The sequence below is a fragment of the Melospiza georgiana genome, chromosome 2 (assembly GCF_028018845.1).
Source record: "Melospiza georgiana isolate bMelGeo1 chromosome 2, bMelGeo1.pri, whole genome shotgun sequence".
Classification (NCBI taxonomy): Eukaryota; Metazoa; Chordata; class Aves; order Passeriformes; family Passerellidae; genus Melospiza; species Melospiza georgiana.
This window is the reverse complement of record NC_080431.1, coordinates 102,548,996-102,572,278: the sequence shown is the minus strand read 5'-3', so window position 1 is coordinate 102,572,278 and position 23,283 is coordinate 102,548,996. Positions and strand designations below refer to the sequence as shown.

The 23,283-nt window shown below is 41.7% G+C and overlaps 1 protein-coding gene across 5 annotated transcripts in view; it reads right to left on the bottom strand.

The window, feature by feature from the left end:
- Positions 1 to 22,622, bottom strand: part of GLRA2 (glycine receptor alpha 2) — a 121,583-nt gene extending 98,961 nt beyond the window's left edge. The window contains exons 1-2 of one of the 5 annotated variants that reach the window (XM_058045178.1): positions 21,964 to 22,622; positions 19,672 to 19,805 (exon numbers count right to left, since the gene is read on the bottom strand). In XM_058045178.1, the coding sequence (XP_057901161.1) occupies positions 19,672 to 19,805; positions 21,964 to 22,031 (202 nt within the window). In that variant the 5' untranslated portion in view covers positions 22,032 to 22,622. The remainder of the gene's footprint in view (positions 1 to 19,671; positions 19,806 to 21,963) is intronic. The other 4 variants (XM_058045177.1, XM_058045180.1, XM_058045179.1 and 1 more) reach the window with 4 other exon arrangements.
- Between the last annotated feature and the right edge of the window lie 661 nt (positions 22,623 to 23,283).

Below are 23,283 nucleotides of genomic sequence, written 5' to 3'. Positions count from 1 at the left end.
TCTGGGTGTCCACCAGGAGCCCCATGGCCTTTTTTGCAATCTGCATTCCAGCTGGGCACCTCCCAGATTGTTCCTTCCAAGCTGCAGGACTGCCTTCCCTTTCCTGAACACAGTGAGGTCCTGTTGGCCCATTTCTGCAGCTTTTCCTTGTCTCTCTGAATATCAGGAAACTCTCTAGGGCATCAACCATTCCTCCCAGACTTCTTCTCCTGCAAATTAGTTGAGGGTGCACCATGTCCCATCATGCAGGTAATTAACGAAGACGTTAATGAGTACTGACCCAGTACCTGTGCCAGTAGTACAACAGTAGTGACTGGCCACCAGCTGGACTTTGTGCTGCTCATCACAATCCTTTGAGCATTGCAATTCAGTCAGTTTTCCATGCCCATTTAGCTGGTCTGTTCCAATAGTCTGTTCCACGTTGTGAGAGACGCTAACAAAAGTCTTGCTAAAGTTGAGATATACACTGTCCTGCCCTGATTCATTAAGCCTTTCAAGTTGTCATAGAAAGCTATTAGCACTCCAAGGAATGATTTCCCATTCAGAAATCCATATTGACTACAACCAGTCATTTCCCTGTCCTTCATGTCTGGAAATGGCTTCAAGAGGATTTGCTCCAGGCTTTGAGGTAAGGCTGTAACTCCTGTATGCTCCTGCTTGACTTTCTTAGAGATAGGAGTGACATTTTTCTCCCCATATCATTAGGAACCTTCCCCAATTGCCATGACCTTTTAAAGATAATTAAGAAGGCAACAACCCAGCTTCCACAGCTATGCTAAGCACTTGTGGATGTTTCCTATGTGGTCCTCATGGACTTGTCTGTGTCCAATTCGCCTAAGTGCTCTGTAGCCTAGTTCTTCATCACTAAGTTTTTATTGATTTGGACTTTTTTACAGGTCTCAGGGGCATGGGATTCCTAAAGACCATTTTTGATGGTAAAACTGTGAAGAAGAAGGCTCACAGCTGTTGTCTTGCAAAGGCCATCATATTGTGAGCATCACAATTCCAGCTCCTGAGTGCCAGCAGAACACATGCTTCACTGTGGCAGGAAAACATGGCTTATGTATGCTAGGAAATATGCTGCCACATCACAGACTGCAGTCCAGATGTGCAGGAGAAGGTACATGTCAGAGCACTGTATTTTACTATAAAGCAAATACCTCCCTTCGTTTCTGTACTTATTTATAATTAAGTGTTTAACTTGCCTTCTGCTGGTAGAAGTGGAACACTGTAAGAACTATAAGAACTCAGTAAACTCAGTAGAAAAACAGAGAGATCAGGTTTTTTTCCTTACCTGAGGAACCTGAATATAAATAAGTCTATGGACCTGATTAGGTGCATCCCAGTCTTGAGGGAATTGACGGATGTAATTTTCAAATTACTCTCCATGATATTTGAAAAGCTATAGCAATCAGGTGAAGCTCTTGGTGATGGCAAAAGGCAAGAATTGCACCCATTTTTAAAATGGGAGAAAAGGAGACCCTGTCACCCTGACCTCTGTGCTTGTGAAGATCACAGAACAGATCCTCCTATGAGCTGTGCTAAGGCACGTGGAGGACTGGGAGGTGATTTGGGACAGCCAGTACAGCTCCAACAAGGACACATCTTGCCTGACCAACCCAGTGGCCTTCTATAGTAGAGTGAGTATATCAGTGGTCAAGGGAAGGCTGCTGATGTCATTTATGTGGACTTCTGCAAGGCCTTTGACACAGTCACCCACAACTCCCTGCTCTGGGAATTGGAAATGTGTGTAAAATTTGTTCAGTCAGGAGAAGAGAAGTGCCAGGGACACCCTATTGTGACTTCTCAATACTTAAAGCAGCCCTGTAAGAAAGATGGGAACAATCTTTTTTAGTGGGGGCATTCTGTGGTAGGACAAGGGGTAATGGTAAACTAAAACACACTTCATCTTATAAGATTTTCCTAATCTAATAGTTCAATTAAAATGAAAGCAGCAAACTTCCATGATGCATAGCCAAGCTTTCAGGACACAATCTAAAAATCTTCAAGGGCAAAGGAAATAATTAATTTGACTTTACTGCCTAAATCTAAAAAGAGTTGACATTACCTACAAAAAAATTAATCAAAGTATACTTTATAATGAAAGCCTTTTCTCCCCCTAGTTTTCCTTTTGTCACTTCCAATGCAACAAGGTAACAGTCCAGGTGCCTTTCAGGCACATTCAAGATAATCTAAGTACTCTTTGAGTCATAAGAAAAATGTTTCTCAAAAGGACTCAGGCAAAAAAACACCAAACCAAGCCCAAACCAGGCAGCTAATGCTCAAATAAACCAGAAAGTGCATTCTGATAAACAGCTCAGATATTGCTTCTGCTCCCTGCAGCTCCCTTTCCTCTGCTCGCCCAGAGGGGCTGGGGCTGCAGTCAGCAGGGCTCTCTGATACCCTGCCTTCCTGACTGACATGAGAATGTGTCACACTCCTCCTGTGACTTTGGGGCACTTAACACTTACAGAAAGTCCCTGGCACTCATCTTCTCACTTTACCCACAAGAAACCAGAATACACGGAATATTTCCCTGAATGTGCTGCGGCATGTTGCCTCACAATCCTGTACCCAAGGTGTTTGTGATCTTATTGCCATCTGGCTAGAGAATGAATCTTGTCCTTTTCAGCTGCCAGAGGAGGTGAATCCATCCCAATGTGTGTAACAGTCCCCATATGGAGTGATGAGTGCTGAGAGGAATACATTCGAGCCTTATCCAGCTCCTAACTCCAGCCTCTGCTAAATATTCTTCAGTATTGATTGCCCACAGTCACAAATCTTGCTCCATTTGGTACATTCTTGAGAAGATTTACTCATACTCTTTCACTGGAGATGATCCTAACTGCAGCTAATCATATCTACATCCTCAAGTTCATCCCAACTCTTATCTTTTTTTGGTGTAGAGTTTCCAGGTCACACCTGGCAGACTTTTCTCTTCACAATAATTCCAAACATACAGCTGAATTGTCCTTAGTGGGAAGGGAATATTATAATCACACAAGAGATTTAAAATGATACCTGTGCACTTGCCAATTTTCTTTGTTAAGTGTATTTATTAAGGGATTTTGTAAGGCAAACTAAAATACAGTACACAGAGAGAACTGTGAGCAAAGCAGAGACATGTGGAAGCAAAAATAAAAGATAATGAGGCAGAACCACCTTATGGAATGACAGTGGAAATATTGGCAAGATATTTACAGATCTGTGAAGAATCTTGTATCTTTTTCTATATGTAATATTTTTTGGTCTACCATCTCAATTCAACTCTGTGACAAAGCAGAGGTTTTTTCTCACTATCTCAAATTATTTATTTTGTATATACAGAGGAGAAAGCTGAGCCAAATCTCCCTTCTCCCCTTACCACAGAGAGCAGGATAATCAAGAATATTTGAAAAGACTAAAATCAATCCCACCTGAGTTTGAAGGTAGAGCAGGAATCCAGGAACAGAACCTGGGCTGAGTGGGGAGGCAGTGATCCCACCAGGGATGGAGAATCCCATTTTCTGTAGGATTTCAGGGATTTCAGGTCAGAGCTCAAACAAGGGAGGTGATCAAAAGGTGAGTGGTGGCAGGACAGACCCACATGCTGACCTGAGCAGCAGTAACACAAATCCTGGGACAGCAGGGGAGGATAGAGGAACTTGTTAGAGATGGTTTTTAAATGCGAGTTCTGGAGACAGCTGGGGTTTTAGAAATCATTCATCCCCAACCAAACTGAACAGCCTCCAACATCCAGACCTGAAACTGAGCTGACTCCTCTGGAGCCTCTGCTTCTGCAGCTGCAGTGCTACAGGTGCCTCAGTTACCACTTCAGGAGGTGCCAAGGCGCCTCTCCATGGCCCTGCAGGCACATCCCTGCAGATCAGACAAGGATAAACTGCTGCTGGGACACCTCAGCTGGCCATGGCCATCAGACAGGGACAAGCTGTTCATCATCCTAGCTCCTTCCCTGCTCAGAGTGTAACACACAGGAGAACGCCTGGAGAAGAGTTATCAAAGGCAGCTCAGCCAGTCCTGTGCCCAGTGACCATGGGTTGGGGCAGGGGGACAAATGTGGCTTTGATGCACTGAAAAAGTTCCTCTGAGACACAGGGATCCTTGCAGTTACCCCAGGAGAAGTGCAGCTGCACACTTGTTTCCAAGAGCCCATATAATGTGTAGTCCAAACTGTGATGAGAAAATTCACACAATTTAATGAGTTTGCTTAAGGTTATGGTAAGAAATCAGGAGGCAGACCACAGGTAGCTTTTTTTGCAAGCACCTAGGTAAGATTTTCTCCTTCCCTATTATTTTGCCTTTGGGCAAAACCAATCTTTTTCCTCTATTTAAACATCATCCTCTCATTAGAGTCTTAACAGCTCAGTCACAGGAGGCAAAATTAACGGCACCAGGACAACATAGTTACCCTAAGGCTGACAAATCAAGGTGACATTTTTGTGCTGGGTAGTGATGCCTTTCTTCTATGAGGTTGTCTTTCTATGGGTTTTCTGTCAAGTTCATCACCCTGACTGCCTAAGTATAATCATGCCCAGTAAACACAGAATTCCTTTTTCCTTAGAAGTGTTCAACACAATCCAATGTGGATTATTAAATTTATATCACTTATTATTAATTCATTATAATAATACCTACTAAATAAACAAACAAAAAACCCCTCAAAATTAAATAAAAACCCAGAAAAACAACAAAAAAAAACCTACCAAAAAACCAAAAGTCAAACAAAGAAAAAACAAACAAACAAACATAAACCCAAACAAAACCAGCAACAACAAACAAAAAAAGTAACCAGTCAAACCAAACACAAAAATCCGTAAGGCCAGAGGTCTCAAACAATGCAGTAATTGTATGCCATTTTGCACTGATTCAATTTGCTGGTAAACTCAAATAAAGACAAAATTATTGTTCTGCTTCATCAAGCTAAAACCAACATCCTCTGAAAGTTCATCTGTCATATATTATAACTTAGCTTGCTGAGAATGCCATTTGCCCTGGTAGGAATATGGCAATGATTTTGGGTGCTTACTGTTGCATTCAAGACTCAGAATCCTATTTTGTGTAATCAATATATATTTATGAGCAACAGAATGAGGCTAAGAGTCACAAAAGCACTTACAGAATCAGAGAAAAACCTGGAGAGATCTTTAGGTGTCTAAAATCTTTTTAGGACTCTCATTCCCATCTATATCACTCAGTTCAAGAATTACCAAGTGTCTGAGAAATGCATGTGAGCAATACCATTTATAAAAATGGTATCTTTCAGACTGGGGGAGACACCACATGCCCTACCCATAGCAGGTGAGCTATAGAGGCAATGCCGGATGGAATCAGCAGGAAAGCATGACAGCAGAAAGTACAATTTTCCCTAGTTCCAGCTGCTTGTTTCCAGACGTGCATGTGCAAATATATATGAACAAACAAACTAAAAGAGAACTCTACTCTTAAATCGAGATTTTAGCTGCTTCCCTTCACTTGCTTGAGAAAGCATCTTGGCAACAATGTGGCCCTATGAGATGACCTGGATGTAAAAAGGGCATATGATACTGCAGAATTGAAAACTCTTCCTCAGCAAAATACCACTGAGGCCTCCCAAGACAAATACTCCAGTGATTTTCAGGTATAGGTGATCACAGGAAGAGTCACAGAAAGAAAATTTTCTGGAGTAAGTACTGCTAAAGCCATCTCTATATACATGTACATTGACACAGCTTGAGCTCAAACAGTGAATAGTCAATTCCTGAAGTAGTATGTGAGTTTTCAGCTGTGGGACTATTGCTGAATGTAACTGGAGTCATGCTGGTAAAATCCTATCAATATTTCAAGGAAGGAGAATCCCTGCTAAGATGCACTTTTTTTGTGCCTTAAAGCTCTTGTGAAAATTGTTGGATTGGCATGCTTCACATTCAGGGAATGCTTTTGTCCACAGACCCAGCTCTGGCAGAGGAAGGCAAGTCTCACTCTACAAAGCCTCTTCAGTTCTGCATTTGGCGTTACAGGATAGTCCATATGATGTGTTCATTCTTCCCTGACTCTTTCTGCTGAGACTGATAACAGAAACATACATTACTGTCAGCTCTGGGTTACAGTGGGATATATCCACACGGGTTATCTAATAGACACTGAACAAGAACAATTTTCGGGCGCTGTTTCATTTCGCTTCACAAACCAGGAGTTCAGACAAGAAAAACCTGTTAAACAGTTGACATGCTCCTGATTTACTCCAGCTAACCTGAACTGGTCTACAGAGAATATACAGCCCCAGCAGCCACAATGGATTGTATAAATGTGCTGCAGCTGGCTTTCACATAGGGAGTTTGAGGGATGGCACCAATGTGGTCATGGCAGGCTGGAAATCACTGGAGGCCATTAACCCCAGACATTATAGCTCCTGCTGAGCTCTGTATCACCCCAGTGTTGTGCAGCACATCTCTGAGCAAATCACCTGAAAACTCACTCAGATATTTCTACACAACCTTCAACAACAATTGTGACTGGGTGAAGCCATTCCCAGAGCTAAAATGTTCCATGTGCAAATGAAAATGTTGAAATAAGTCTAAAAAACAGTGAATCAGAAATCTTATATCTAGAAACTTCCCAATGGAACTACAAGATTAGAGTGAAAAGTTATTTAGAATTTACATCAACATTGAGAATATTCAAATTCATCCTTTAATCTTTCTTAAGTCCATCAAATTATTTTTCTTTGAGCTTTTCATCAGTCTTTCAAATTTCCAAGTCATGACAAGGACCTCTTCGCAAGGCATCTCTTTCCAAAGTTTTCCTTCTTCCAATGCAATAGAGCAATGGACACTATTTGGGCAAAAGGAATTGTTTGCTTTTCTTCCGACATGAAAAGATCTGGATCTCTACTTCTCTTCCTACCATGAAACAATGCTCACTGAAGTGAGTCTCAGCAGAGATGCTCCTCACACTTGATCCTGAGAAACTGCTCAGTTGTTTTGCATTAATGAAAACAGAGTTCTTCCCTGCTGATTGACACGTGAACTGCATAATGTGTGCAGAGGCCTGGGACACTCCTGTATGTGGTTAAACAAAAAATGGTATTATATCTACAGTCATGAAATCATGAAATCTGCACTCCAGCATAGGGTCAGACAAACTCCTTCTGGGTAATCTTATTAATAATGTTTTATGAAGCCAGGGTAGCCAGCTCATCTGAGACTGCATGGTCTCAAGACCATGAGATAGATATGTTCACTGAAAAGAGATAGATAGATAGATAGATAGATAGATAGATAGATAGATAGATAGATATAGATATAGATATAGATATAGATATAGATATAGATATAGATATAGATATAGATATAGATATAGATATGTTCACAAGATATAGATATGTTCACTGAAAAGAGAAGGTAGGAGGGAAGATCTACTACTTAATGAAAGAAAAAAAGAAACGTATTAATAATAATATTAAAATGTTGCTGCTAACCTAGGTTTCTGTTCTAAGTCAGAATGAACTGATTACTCTTTCTTGGCACACATTTCAAAATATTTATTTTTTTAAAAATGTTACTTTGTTCATTTCTCTATAAATATCCTTACTTTGTTCCTTCTCTGTGATTCTGATCTTGTGTTGCAGAAATTAATGGAAGCTCAGCTATAAGTGTCAACAGCTATAGTCTCAAACAGAGGTTTAGACAATTCCTATCCCTGTGGCAACAGAAAGGACTCAGAACCCATTTTAACTCTTTTCTTGTTTCTCTGAGCCTCAGACATTCATTTTATTTAACAATTCTATCAGCTTTTCTCCATAATCTTCCTTGTTTTACTGTCTGAAGGCATATGCAGGACTTGAATTATAAAAGCAGTTTGGGTGACTAATATTAGAGAGCAGACATTGATTTATGGCTGTTATGGAATTATACACCAAATTATACATGGGACACGGTGAACAATGGGATTTAGACAAATAGGATGGCTCAGTGATGGGGACAAATGACAACAGAAACGGTCAGGAGCTGCTGTAGATGTCAATCAGCAACAGGCCAGAGACACAGATGCAAACACCCACCAGATCTTGAACTAAAAAAATAAAATTTTCCTTTTATTTTTAAGTATTTTATAATTTTTACCTCCTTACAATTCAACTCATTTTCACACAATGTGTGCAAAAGATATTGAAATTAATTCATACTGACTCTCGTCTTCAATGCTCCCATCAGCTGATCTTTGCTTGTTTAACTCAGCCTCCCACCCCTCTCCTTCATGCATCTCCTTTCCTTTGGTGAATATCCTGTCTTGAATCCCACATCCTAAATACAAAAAAGAATTTGTTTTTTTACTGCAAAACATCTTAAGGTGCTTCTTGAGTGTCTCTCACAAGCATTTTTTTCTATCATCTGTTCATTGTATATATGAAATGACTGCAAGAATGACTGGAAGAATGGGAGGGGAATGAGAACTCTTTGCCAGCCTAAAAAATAAGCATCTCCTAAACTGACTGCCTTACTTTTTTATGAATACCAAATCTGCTCTTTGATGCAGGATGTTCACTGCATTGCTGTGAGGAGCACCACACAGCTTTCACATAGGCTCAGAGCTCTTCTGACATAGACCGCATTGTACGGTCAGGGCATATGATCTTCTTCTGGCTTCTACCACCAACAGTCATGCTGAGCAGAGGTCTTCTACAAAGTCATCCAAATGAGAATGTGTCCACCCTGAGGAACTTATTCATCTAAATTGAATCTATCCCTAATTATATTTAACTTTGATAAGTCAAATTTTTATTTTATATTTTTTAAAAAAGGACTTAAGGTCTGGTTTTAACAGATTGTGTGTGTGCTTTGCCTCACACAAAACACACCTCTGAAGTGTGACAAAAACCAAAACTCTCAGGGGTATGAAGCCAAAGAGTGGAAAATTATTTGCAAAGACCTGAAAAATTCTCCCAAATGCTTATTTTTGGATGTTTCCTATAACCTGACTGACCAAAGGCTTTAACACCTCAGACTGCTCCAACTGATGGGATATCACTGGAAAGGAAAATTGCTGCAGTCTGAAACCTATATGGAGTAAATACATCCTCCATTTTAGTTTAACATGAGGGGCAATTTGCCTGTTGCCTGTGATTAAGAACATGCACATGTGTTTATGCACAGGCAACAGGCAAATTCACAACTGGAAAAAATGAATTTTTACATATGCTCCTGCTTTGGCACCATGCATGCAATTTGCATCTCTTCAACAGCTGATTTAAATTGCAGTGTGAGAGTTTACAGCAGCCTTCTGAGCAAGCTGTTCTGTTGTTTTATTTATTACTTAGGACTAATACTTTATCATAGTAAACAGTGCAAGAAGAAATAGCAATTCTGATAGCATGGTTTCATAGCCTGAGACACAGACATAAACCAGCAGCACACATTGGGAGTGTAGCCATTAGAGGCAGCCTGACACAAAGGGTATTGATCTGGTAAATTTTAATCCTAAGTTTTCCCTGACTAATTATGTCAGTTTAAGGAAAGCATTTAGCCTTTTCTCAGATATATTTCCCCAAGGACAAAAGCAAGGGAGATAACCCATTGTTGTGTTCCTGGGGTGGAGGAGCAACGAGTTTGTTCATGCAGCATGAATCAATTGAGTGTTGGTTACCATTCCTTAATGGAGAGTGCCCACAATTCAGCCAGTCACATCTGTGCCCAGTGGCTTCTCTGCAGCCCTGGGCTTTTGAGACACAGAAATACACAGGTAGAGGTTACTAGCTTTGGGAGAAGAGCATCATTCTGCTACTGTGCTTCCCTAGATAGTCCAGTGTTTATAACAGCCAAAAAAAGTCTCAGAAGGAGTTGCAGTAGCTGCTGCTTTGGGGCAGAGCACCCAGGCCCTTGAGGAGGAACCATGTGGTCCATGGGGCAGAACATGATGCTTCAGCACAGCAGGGTTCTACTTGCAGAGAGCAAGAAATCTGCAACGGGCTCCTTGTGTGCCCTCCTGAAACTGTGGTTCTCAGGGGGCCTGAGGTATACCTCCCTTCAGGATCCACTGCTCTGACCACGGGACCAGATCTGCCTATACAACCTTACACTGAAAAATCAGGCCAAAATTCCCGTTTTTCCTCCTAAAATACAATCAGTTTTGTGGCCAATAACAAATCATTCAGAGACTTCATGGAGAAAGGATGCCTTCTAAGAGCTTCTATGCCTGTCTCAGATTGAAAGGATGTTGACTTGCATCTCAGATTATGAGGCTGTGGATTTTTAGGAAAATGGGGTGGGACATCTCTCACTCTCTTTTATTCAGAGGAGGTGGGGTTCATCCTAAAGTGCATCTGTGGTTACTGCTGAAAATACTTCTATCTTAATGGTAGGGGAAATCATCAGGAAATGTGAGAGAAGTGCTGTTTCTCAAACCCTGTCCTTACAACATTTTCTGTGACAGTCACATCAGTTGCCCCTAAAGTGTACTGGCTACAAAAGGCACTTCTGTGCATCCCATCAAAGTGGTGAAGAGCAAAGGCTCTCCTTTCTCAGACAAGCAGATACATTGAAAGGTTGAAAAGTCACATTCCCCTTGCAATTTTTTTCCTAGCTTACTCAAGTTTGAATTCTTTGCTTCAAAATAGACCTCTTAGAATCATTTATACTTCTTTGGGTCAGATGGAGAACTCTTTAGGTGAGGGAAACTGGGCCACAAAGCCTTCTCTGTATTGTAGAGGATGTCAGGCCACCCAGAAGACACCATTTGTTTGGGGGTGGCAGCATGGCATGTTAAGTGATTACAGATCCACACTGAGAGGGATCTTTTTCCTGTGGAATACAAGGCAGGCTCTGAGATGTCTGGTCCACATAGGGAGATGGAGGTGGAGCAGTGCCTCGTCAGAGAGTCTAAATTTGGATTAGGAGAGAGGTGAGTGCTCTGTGAAGCAGACTGGGGCACTTCTGTGCACACTTGAGAGCAAAACTGAGACAATCTGAGAAACTTGAAGTAAAACAGTAATGCACTGCCAAGAGTTACAAAGCAGGTGGATCAGAGATTTCTGGAGAGGGGGCATGGGGTTTGTTTGTGGGCTCATATTCCACCTAAGTCCTATTTTAAATGCTCTTTTCTTTTATTGACTCATGAAATACTGAATACCCCAGATGAAAACATGCATCAGGGGTAATCATAACATCTTCATTCCTTGGCAATACTTGAGAATTGCTGGTAGCTGGCACAGTTCAAATAAGCCACTAGACTGCTCTTATTTAACCCTCACAAGTAAATGAATGTTTGGTGAATTATACTTCTCTCTCATGTATGTATGGCTCAGATCTTGCACAGTTTCCAGTATCGAGCCTTTATATATCTATAAATTTAGAATTTTAACCACGGACTTGGTGTTTGTGACATTGACGGGCCACTATTTATGCCATACATGGTGCACACTTCATCTTAGTGATCTGCCAGACCCTGTAGCTCCCTACCTGCATCATCTGTGGGGCTCACCTCTGCAGACTTAAAATCACACATTTCTGTGAAAGACTGAAATGCTGATTTGGAAGCTGAATTTTCATACACACATTTTTGGACGATTTAATCAGAGATTTACACATATCCATAGTCAAGAATACCCCCCCACCACCACCACCAATACACACAGAGAGGGGGGCAGTAATGAAGAAGAATAGAAGTTTAGACAGGCAAGGACCTGCAGGAGGATGAGACTTCACCTGAAGGCTGAGGTGCCATCACAGAACCACTTCACTGCTTTGGAGAGTGAAGAGAAAAGACTTGTCAGATCAGGATTGCTGCTGGAACCGAGCAAGGCAGCTCCATCTGCTCCCTGTGCTGCATCCTGTGCACTGAGAAAGGGGCCAGTGGGTGACTCTTCCACGAGGTGTGGACTCTGCTCTCAAGAGAGGTGAGCTGCTCACCCTCGTACAGCCCACTGTGACCCACTGCTGCTGCTTCATCTGGGCGCCAGTGGCACAGCCAGGAGCTGCCTGAGGAGCACCAGGGAAGATCAGGAAAGCCCCAAGCACGGTGATAAGGGACTCTGGGGAGCAGGAACCTCTTTCATCAATCCTGCTAGGGCTGCAGTCAACAGCTCAATGTCCAAGTCCGACAGCTCGCGTCAGTCCTGGGACTGGTGCTGCTTAATGTCTTTGTCAGCAACATGGACAGTGGGACACACACCCAGCTGGGTGGTGTGGTGAGCACGCTGGGGGGAAGGGATGTCATCCTGAGGGTCCTTGAGAGGCTTGAGAGGTGGGCCTGTGTGAACCTCAGGATGTTTAACCAGGCCAAGTGCAAGGTGCTGTATGTGGGGCAATGCCAAACACCAGCACAGGCCGGACAGAGAGGGATGGGAAACAGCCCTGAGGAGAAAGGAGAAAGAGTTGGACATGACCAATGTGTGCTCACAGCCCAGAGAGCCAACCATGTCCTGGGCTGCATGAAAAGCAGTGTGGGCAGCAGGGAGAGGGAGAGGGAGAGGGAGAGGGAGAGGGAGAGGGAGAGGGAGAGGGAGAGGGAGAGGGAGAGGGAGAGGGAGAGGGCTGTCGTCCTTTGCTCTGTTCTCATGAGACCCCACCTGAAATGCTGCATCCAGCTCTGGCACCCTCAGCACAGGAAAGATGTGGATTAGTTGGAACAGGTCGAAAGAAGGGCCACAAACATGAACAGAGGGCTGGGACACCTCTTCTATGAGAACAGACTAAGAGAGTTGGGTTTGTTCATCCTGGAGAAGACAAGGCTCTGGGGAGACCTTACAGCAGCCTTCCAGCCTACCTAAAGTGAGCCTACAAGAAAGATGGAGAGGGGCATTTTACAAGGACTGTAGTGACAGGACAAGAGATAATGTCTTTAAACGGAAAGAGAGTAGGTTTAGATCAGATATTAGAAAGAAATTATTTTCTGTGAGGGTGGTGAGACACTGGAACAGCTTGCCCAGAGAAGCTGAGGAAGATCCATGCCTGGTTATTCTCAAGGCCAGGTTTACCTGAGATCTGAGTAATCTTGTCTAGTGGAAGGTGTCCCTTCCTGTGGCAGGGGGGCTGGAATGAGATGATCTTTAAAGTCCCTCCCAACCCAAACTATTCTAGGATTCTATGGAAATCCACAGAGGAAAAAATAAAGTATTGAATCTGTCTAATAACACTGCATACTTCTGGTTTATGAATTCATTTTTCTAGAAACTGTGTAAAAATAGATTTGTAAATTATAAATGAATATACTTAAAGTTAATTTAATGTACACATTCTAAATATAAACTGCATGCTTTCTAAAACAGCCAGACCACAAAAAGATTCTTAATGAGTGACCCAAGGGCCTTGGCTTCAACTGCATAAAAAATTTAAGTGTGAACATGACACTGGATGTGATAAAAACATTACACTTATATTAGAATATGATCAAAACAATAGCATCTACTCCTTTGATATGAAAGGTCTTTGGCTCTGCTTTGACATTTCTTTTTCAGAAATCCCCTTTGCAGTTTATGCAGCAGCAGAATAATATTCCAAGGCAAGAGCCAAATCTATTGATATCTCTCAATTAAATAATTGGTTCTGAATAAAGGCAACACACCAATACATACAGATGACCATGGCCAAACATTTATATATATAAGAGAATATCTGGACTGATCCTCAGCTTGGACGCCAGGCAGCATTGGTTCGCTGGTGCTTTACCCTGCTGCGTGCTCACAACCTTTCTGGCTTGCCCTGGAATCAGCTGGCTGTGGGTAGCTCAGAAAGAGATCCAGGGGATGAGCAGAAAGCCAAGCAGTGCAGCTAATCAGGGTGCCTTGAGCTTGCTGTCTGGCCCCATTTGTCTAGTAGCCTAGACATAACCTAACTAGCCATGCAACTCATCCAGCCTATTCATGTTCTGAGGAAAAACCGGAAATTAAAGAGAGAAGTGAAAGGTCCATAGTCCTTTTCTTCTCCCTAGCCGTTTTAAAAGAAACACAATTAAAATACTCCTTCTGCCTGAAAATGTGCATACCTAGGGCAGAGACTGAGCACCATTTCCTTAGCTTCATTTTTGCAGTTGAAGAAAAACAAAACAAAATCAAATAAACCCCATGTCCTGTGGGTAAGTATCCTTGTGCAGCATCTTGCTGTGCAATGAGGTGTATGTACATGGCTTTATCTTGATCACTTGAAAACATTGCAAAGTTTCAGATTTAATCACTTGAAAACATTGCAAAGTTTCAGATGTGTTTCAAGACAGAAAATAAAACAGAAGCTTTCCTCCCTAATAATATATCCTAGGACATCTCAAGCAACTGTATTAGGGAGTGCAATGGTCTGGCCAGACCTGAAAAGTGCCCCTTTAGTCACTCTGCTCCTATAGAGAATGCTCATCCCATGCCCTAAGACTTGAATGCACCAATAAAGTGCCCTTTCTTATGGCACACTGCTCTGCCTGAACAAGATTTGAGTCTCCATTGGACTTGGCCCTCTGAGCCTTTGAACTTGGCCCTTTGTGAAGAATAGCCCAGTACAGGATATTCACCACATCTGACTTCAGGGCCAGTAATTATCACCAACTGAAGCGGAGTGAGGAGGCTGTTAACCACTGGAGAACAAATTGCTACAGTCCCATAGCTTAACTTTTGTACGTTTTTCAACTTTTGTATGTCTAGATAAGGGTGAAATTTTGCAGACAGACCCTCTTATCATGGGCATGAAAACTGCTTTTATTTATTAAGCTTGATGCCACTAATTTCACCCTTAAATGTCATTCCATGTTTTCCATTCATGTTTTTTAAACATTTCATTACTGGTCAATACAGGGGCCAAATAAGTAAGCAATGGGTTTAAACATATGTGAAAACCTGATCCTTGCTGCCAAGGAGTTAAAGTATTAAAGTGCATAAGCCATTTCCTGTAACAGTTGTCAGGCTAATTGTCAGTAAATTACTTAGTCCATGTGTTTATTATTCAGATATAAACCCACAGACTCAGCATGAAAATGGCATTACACTGCTGTAATCACAGACTAATCTTTTCAACTATGGCCCTACACCCCCAAACTGCATCACTAAAAAAACAGCAGCTTTTGAGCAAGTTAATTCACACTGTATTGCACCATGCAGTTTTGAGGGTAACACTAACAGGCACTATTGCTGCACACCTTCATGTAATTCCATAAAAATCAGAATCATCTTTAGTAAATAGCGATTCAATCAGAAAGACTGAATTTACAATATGGAATGAAATTCAATGCAAAGAAAATCACTATCGTCTTCATTGTAAATAAATGTTTTCTATACCTGAAGATAACACACTTCTGCAGTTCTTGGTGACCAACTCCCCTGCCCTGTACCCAGGGCATGACAGCCAGCCTGTCACTTAAAGTATTTGGCATAACAGACATAGCAGTGCCTATAGATAGTGGAGTTTTTTCTATCTGATAATTTCTAGATTGCATTTAGATTTTTAGTGGTGGTAGATGATGAAAGTGTTAAAAAGTTGAAATAATTTAGTAACCTTTGAAGATCAACACCAGCTCGGAAATGTTAAATTCAAGTTGGCTCTGCATTAGCCCCACATTTCATGTTGTAATTCAGTTTGGGATTGATCCCTTGTATCCTGGCATTACATGCAGTGCTCTTGAGCCTGAGCTGAACGTACACTAAGCTAAGATACCACTTCACCATCCCTTGTTTCTAGCAATGAGAAAGCACATTCTTAGCTAGTTTCATAACAGAGGTGCTCTACACTGCTATTTCCTGCCTTTTTTTAACTTTGAAAGCAAAGTGAGCACTGGAGAAAGTAAAAGACATTGCTTCTCTTGTGTTTTACCATAAAAAAATAGAAAATTAATATTAATAAAGTAAAAGTGCACTGTCCAAGCCTCACCTTTTATTGTATTTCAGAAACCGTGCTCAATTGATGCTATAATTGAAGAAGAAACTGCAAATCAATTCACAGGACCATGAGCATACATTTGCTGTCAATAGAAAGACTCTCAGGGACTTCAGTAAGTACTAGATTGCAGTCTTCATATTTACATTTAAAAGTATTCCCCTCTGTGTCCTTACACAAATTATTAGCCTGTTCCAATTCAAAGAAAGATAAGTGGAAGATGAAAAAGTGTGCATTAAATATCTGACAGAGAGTGATTAAAGAAGGGCAGTATTGAGAGCTGTCACTCTGCAACTTCCTTCTGGCTTTTCATCAGGGAGATATCCCCTCTTAGTGTCTGGATATTTTGTATCCAAACACTTGAAATCAAAAAGAAAAAAGAAATATGTTTTTCTGCGTTCGAATGATTATATAAGACAGAACAATACAAAAGAGAAAGTATATTTCATTATACAGTACTGCTGGGAAAAAAACAAGCACAAAACCAAAAAAAAAAAAAAAAAAACCCAAAAAAAAACAGCCACAAAAATATCACAACCAAAGAACCCCTGTTGTTGATGTCTAAATGTTTATATATTCACCTGTTGGTCTCCCACTATCTTCCTGAATTTTTTAATTTGCAAGAACAAGATAGGAAGAAGTAGTCACTAATGAAGAAATCCTTTATCTGGATAAAACACCTTGTTCCAGTAAGTAGCATTTTCCTCTCTCTTTAGAGTGCACAGCCTTTATTTCAAAAATTAATCTAATAGCTGCTGTTTTCCAGTAATTCAAACTAGTCATAAAAGTATATTTAATTATTGTATAATCAGTGGCATAAGATAAATGTGTTCTACTCAGTTGCATTTCCATGAAATCAGAGTTTTCTGACGCTTTAAAATCCCTGTAGTGGACTCAGAAAAAGCTGTGTAACTGGTCTAAAGCAGAAAAAGCTAGACAAATGCATGAGTAGAATCACAGAACCACAGATTGAACTGAGTTGGATCATCAGGATCATCAAGCCCAACTCCTGGCCCTGCACAGGGGCCAAGGGAATCCCACCATGTGCTTGAGAACATTGTCCAATGCTTCTTGAACTCTCTCAGGCTTGATGCTGCGACCACTTCTCCGGGAAGCCTGTTTCAGCCCACAGCCACCCTTTGGATGAAAAATCTTTTTCTGATATTGAACCTCAAGCTCCCCTGACACAGCTTCAGGCCATTCCCTTGGTCCTGTCACTGCTCACCAGGGACAGCAGATCAGTGCCTGCCCCTCCACCTCCCCTGTGAGGATGTTGAGCACCACAGTGAGGTTTCCCTCAGCCTCCTCCTCTGCAGGCTGAGCAGACAGAGTGCCCTCAGCCACTCCTCACACAGCTGCCCCTCAAGACCCTATGAGGAGAGGCTGAATATGGCACCACTATCTTGATTCAAAATGTTATGAATCATGTACTTATTCAGCATTTCATACATTCTTCCATTTATATGATTTAGAATATCAGTATTGTGCAATAGGCCTTACCCCAAAATTATCTTAAACATATATATAAATGTTAAAAACCAGAATGATTTATTACGGACAGAGTAAAGACTCAGTAAAAAAATAATCTTTATCATACTAACTCAAGCAAAATAAATTTATTTTGACTCCTTTGCAGCTGTTCTTATTCTTTAAAAGGAAGAAGTATGTAATATAGAACAATTAGTATTTTCCATTTCTTTGAACCATTGCTGAGACTTGGGCAATGAAAACATGGATATTGACTAATAAACAGGGTTATTAGCTGGCAAGGTTTTGACTGGTGATATGAAGTTCAAAACTGCATGACTTAAACCCCTAGTTCTAAACTCTGAGGTCCAAAATACCATTCAGATGAACATAGCAAAGAACAAGGAGAACTTTCAGGCCCCTCACCGGAATACTGAGAGCTCTGGGAGAGCTCCCAGACACAAAATTATGAGCAAGAATTGAAGATCTATTTACCAGCTCAAACTACCACAACGTACCATCCTGCTCTGGAGCATGACTTAATAAATAAATCAAAAACCAAAATATGGCAGATGCTTTCCCAGTAAGGTCTCATATGTGTCAACAGGCAGCAACTTCACTTTGGGAATGCAAACAAAATACAGGACTCAGAGGGGAGAAGCGTCTGTCAAACAGCTCAGCGTGCACCACACAATAGCTGCCCCACACACCTCGGTGTCAGGGGAGCAAAGCCACGAGCCTGCCTCCTGTGCTGTCCTGAAATGGTTGTAGACTCATACTGGGGAGCAAGAGAGATGTCTATAAGCCATGTATGCACATGGGGCTGTTGCTGTTACTGGTTTTTGTCTGAGATATGAGGTGATTTTTTAGTGCACACCCCACCCCGCTCCCCTGCTCTTTCCTCTTTAAAGAGCAGGAAAATGTTCTTAAGGATTGTTATTGTGCTTAATTCAGGCAACTTCTGCCTTCATTTACGTTCTCTAAAATTTCACTGATACTCATGCAAACGCACAAAATTAATGTGAGAGACTAATGCAATATTGCTTACTATAAGCTGATGTGGACACCAGTTCAGGAACTCAATAAACGCTTTGAAAAATACTCTGAAATTAAGACTTTAGACTTCACTGACTCGGTTTTCTTAATTTGTCAGCTTTCAAACCTTTGGATCTGAAATCCATACTGGTTTGCTCCTTGCTCAGGCATAGGAAGCAGTCAAAAAAAGGCACTTTGTTCTAAATCTTGTAATTTGCACATGTGGAACAGAAAGAAGAGACCAATCTTTGATCTAAATTTAATTAAACACTTTTCTCATTGACATGTGAGCTTCTTCTCTCCTTACAGTTCATTCACTGGCTAAGAAATGATTATTTTTTCCAGTCATTATCAACTTTCACAGTACTGCTAAAAAGGCTTAATACAGGAAAAAATGCATTTCAGTGGCCAGAGCTAATAGATATGAGTTGCAAATGTATATTGCCATGAGATTTGTTAAGGGAGAAAGCATTCTATCAAAGTAAAACCGTACTTTGAGCTTTAAATTGGCCTAGAGGAGATGATTTTGGTGGACTCTCCCAAAATGCTAAATATTGGCAATGAAAACTTCTCTCCCAACTCCTTTCATAGAAAGCCACAAGATGTTCTGTGCTCTATTCTATAGGGATTTACAGGACTACAGCAAGGAAAACTTGCTTTGAGTAATAATGTTAGCAAAAGAAGCTTCCAGTACACAGCCTTCTTTGTGCTGGGATGGTGGTGGCTATGTTCCACAATTCAACCCAAATTTTGGAAGAAATGGGGACTGTTATAAATGTACTAAACAAAATACAGTTTCCATATTTTATAAGGATCCTGAGCCATTGGTTTTTATCATTCATTCAGCATTTGCAGGATGAAATCTTTTGTGTATATTCCTTGAGTCCCCCCTACCTTGGGGAAGAAGATTTTACTTTCTTCAAGCTGAAAGAAAACAGATTTTTTTTCTTCAGACACTGCTATAAGGAAGACAATATCTCAGCATGAAAGTTTTAATGATATTGTCTTTGTGGCTTAAAAATTTCAGGAACAAGTCATCTCATTTGGTTTTAGTCTGAAGCCCATAATCCTATTCACTATGTTAAATTAGTAAAGTCTTCAGGAGCATTTTCTGACAGCTGAACATTATTGTCATATCAAAAGAGATTTCAAGCTCTGGACCTTTATTACCTACACTGCTCTGTCTCCTAATCCACTCCATGGATCAGCTGTTTTCCATGGCACTATAACACTGGAAAAGTGAAGTTATTGAAAACATACTCTAAACCCAGAGGTTGAAACCCCCTCAAAACCTATAATTTATCCCAAACTTTATCAATTAATTAATTAGAAGTCTTAGAAAACTTACCTTTAAAATTTGGTCTGATTCTAGCATCATACCCCGATGTCCTTCCCATCAATTTGTCCAAAAAATCTGAAGGAGACAGGGTCTGTGAGGGGGATTTTCCAGATCTTGAATCATGTTCTTTACAGAAAGTCGTCCTAAATAAATTATTAGCCACCATTAGCTAATATTTAGCTTGTATTGTATTCAAGTCATGGAGAAATTACATAACTAAATAAATTTGTCTCAACTCAGTGAAGGTAGAAATTAATGTTTTTACAGAGCAACATACTCTACCTTTCATCTGAAAACTTTATTCTAGAAATAAAGAGAAGTTTCAGGTATCATGCGTGAACAAAATTTTCCATTCAGAAAAAGCCTTAGCTTTAAAAAAAATTCATTACAGTTTTAAGACTTTAGGAAGATTCAATTTACTCTTCACCTTAATGTGTAGATACATCTTAGAATAATTTTGATATCCTATTTTATATCATTGTTTTAATTGCATGGATGCTGTTAAAATGTTATGTTAACACTGGTTTAAGGTGGTCTTAAACTTCCAAACAAGAGCCAACAACATTTAATCAGCACCACTGAAAAATACTGGATTTCTTAATGTTGGGAAAGATACAGATGGGGAAAAAAATTAATTCTTTTTTACAGATTATGCCCAAAAAGTATTTAAATCATGCTAATGAGTGTCCAGATTCCTTCCCAGCATGGCAAGAAGGGTTCTGGAGTCAGTCACAACTGATCTTAGGGGGGTTTCACCCCCACTCCATGAGCACTGAAAAATAAAATTTAGTATCACCAGGTGGTATTCACATGCAAGTTCATTGAACACACCTGTTTCAAGGATTTAAGGGAAAACTTCTGGTATGATATCATGTGTGTGAAATGCTGTGTACACAGCACATTGCATATTGCAAACATACATTGCAGAGAAAGACAGTTTGGGAGTTCCCCACGGTTGTTCCCCAGGGGAAAAGAAACTAGAATGAAAACGATCGTATTTGGTGTGTAGAGGCACAGATTTAATAATAAAACATTATCTTAAGTCTTAAATAACCAATTTCATTGTGTCTGTTTCCACTTTATCTTTGAGCTAAATTAAAAGCAATTCTGACTGTGACTTCTTAAACACTCTCTGTTTAAATATTTGCCCAAAGGGAACCTCTCAGTTTCAGGAGTGTTTCATGGGGTATTTTCATGCATCTACATGCAAGAATAAAAATATCAGATAAATATCTGGTCATCTGAAAGGAGAAGAAAATATCAAATCCTCTCTTGCTACTCAAGAGAAACAGTTCACCTGAATTGTTAAAAGGCGAGGTGATAGTAAATTCTCGTGGTGTGATTCCACACATTTTTTTCATGTTCCATTTACAGGAGGCGGTTGCTTCCTTTTGCTTTTGTCAATGACAGGGTACCATTGCAAATATTTTTTAATATTTAATACACAGAAGATGATCTATCCAACTTAAGTAATGAAATAATTCAGTTAAGAAAATAAAAATTGGAAAATTAAGACAATACACTTATTCGTCTACAAATTACTTCTGTTTTCATTCAGAGCCCACTAGTTATGAGTCGTGTTGTGAAGCCAGGCTCACAAATATAAACAGTTTCACTCTGTCTCTATATGTATCCCTCATTACTCTTAGAACAACACTTTTACGTGTAGATTCGTCTGTACGTGCAGATGCACAGCAGCATACAGTCCAATAATAAATCTCATCCAAAATTCTGGTTAATAAGACTGACCTGTTTGCTTAGCATCACCAAAAAAGTCAATAGCTGAAGAAAAAGCTCATGAAATGTTAAAAACAATCAGAAACATTGGGACTTTAAGTGAACACAATACTAGTCTGATCTAGGGTTTTCCCAAAATCAGAGAGGGCTGGTTCTCTAATTTCGAATAACTACATCCCTGACAAAACCAGTACAATCATTTCCAAAAATTGAAGAGGAGGGAACCAAAGCAACTTCCTAAACAACCTTTGACAGGAGCAGAGATTTGCATTTAGGAAGAAAAGCCAAAGAAAATGTTCTTAGCTGTACTGATACACAGTTAAAAAAAACCCCACATCTTTGCATCAGAAAATGGAAAATAGATCACCCAAACTTGAGATTATTATTTTTTGTGTTTGTTACCAAGCAACGAGTCTCTGAGTGTAAAAAGGGATAGTCTATATAGAATGAACACAAAACACTCTCAAATACAGCAAATAAACTAGGTTATTGTGACGTAGTATCTTTATAGTTATGATTCTCACGACCTTTTGACAAATATTATTACAGAGTGGTATCACCTACCTGAAGTGGTTTGTCTCTAAGAAAAATGCAAACAAGGTTGTCAAAATTTTCACTAGCTGCCGGTTCATTCCTCCTGCTTTCTGTGATGATTTGGAAATATCCCAGAAACGATTCCAGAGAGATGCAGGGAAAAAGTAAGCTGCTGCTGCCTAGATTTCCAAATTCAGCAAAAATTTAATTTTCTTGACAATCAGGAAGAGAAGGTCTGGATCTCTACAAAGTGGGGGTAAAAGAGAAGTGCCAGTCCTTGGAATCATGGTCAGGTCAAGCCTAGGCTCATCTCCAGCAGTCAGCACAAAAGAGATAAGGCATCAGACACAGTCGTTCCCCCGACTTGCTTTTGGTGATGGAGGGAAAAAAAAAAACAAGCAAAAAGGAAGAAAAGAAATAGAAAGAAAGGGGGGGGGGGAAGGAAGAAAAGAGAGGAGGAGAAAACCCAACTATGCGAGGAGCATCAGGCAAAAGGGAACAGCGCTGAGAGCAGTTCTGTTGCCGATATGTTTTATTCCCCTTTCGCTGAAAATTAGTATTTATGAACGGTGGTGGGGCTACCGGGTGGCTGTGCTTTCCCGTCTTTGGGTAGGGAAGCGTCGGCGTTGCCGGGGAGGGCGGCGGGGTGTGCGGGAGGGGGCTGCGGGCACGGCGGAGCGGGCGGGAGCCGCGGGCAGCGCTGGAATGGGGCGGCAGCGCTGGATTCAGCGCTCGGACAGCTCCGCGCCCGCGCTGCGCATGCGGGGGCCGCGGGGGGAGCGCGGGGCGCGGGGCCGGGGCTGCCGCGGGGGCGGGCGGGACCCGCGGGCCGGGGGTCGGGCTGAGAGCGGCGTGGGGCGCTCCTGTGGCAGCGGGGCTGCGCTGTGCGCGGTGTGTGCGGTGTGTGCGGGGCGGGGGTGTCAGCGCGGTGTGTTTGTCACGCGTGGGGCTGCGGTGTGTGGGGTGTATGGGGCAGAGGTGTCGGCGGAGTGCGTTTGTCACGCGTGGCGCTGCGGTGTGTGGGGTGGGGGTGTCGGACTGGTGCGTTTGTCACGCGTGGCGCTGCAATGTGTGGGGTGAGGGTGTCAGCGCGGTGCGTTCGTCACGCGTGGGGCTGCGGTGTGTGGGGTGTCGGCGGGGTGCGTTTGTCACGCGTGAGGCTGCGGAGCGGCGCGGTGCCATGCGCGCTCCCGCCGCGGGGAGGCGCTGTCGCGGCGCGGGCAGGCCCTGAGGGCGCTCCCGCCGCCTCCCGCTGCCCGGGGAGCTGCCGTAGGTGCGGCCCTGCCCTCCGGCCTGCCCTCCGCCCTGCCCTCCGCCCTGCCCGGGCACCCACCCCGCAAAGAGGGGCTG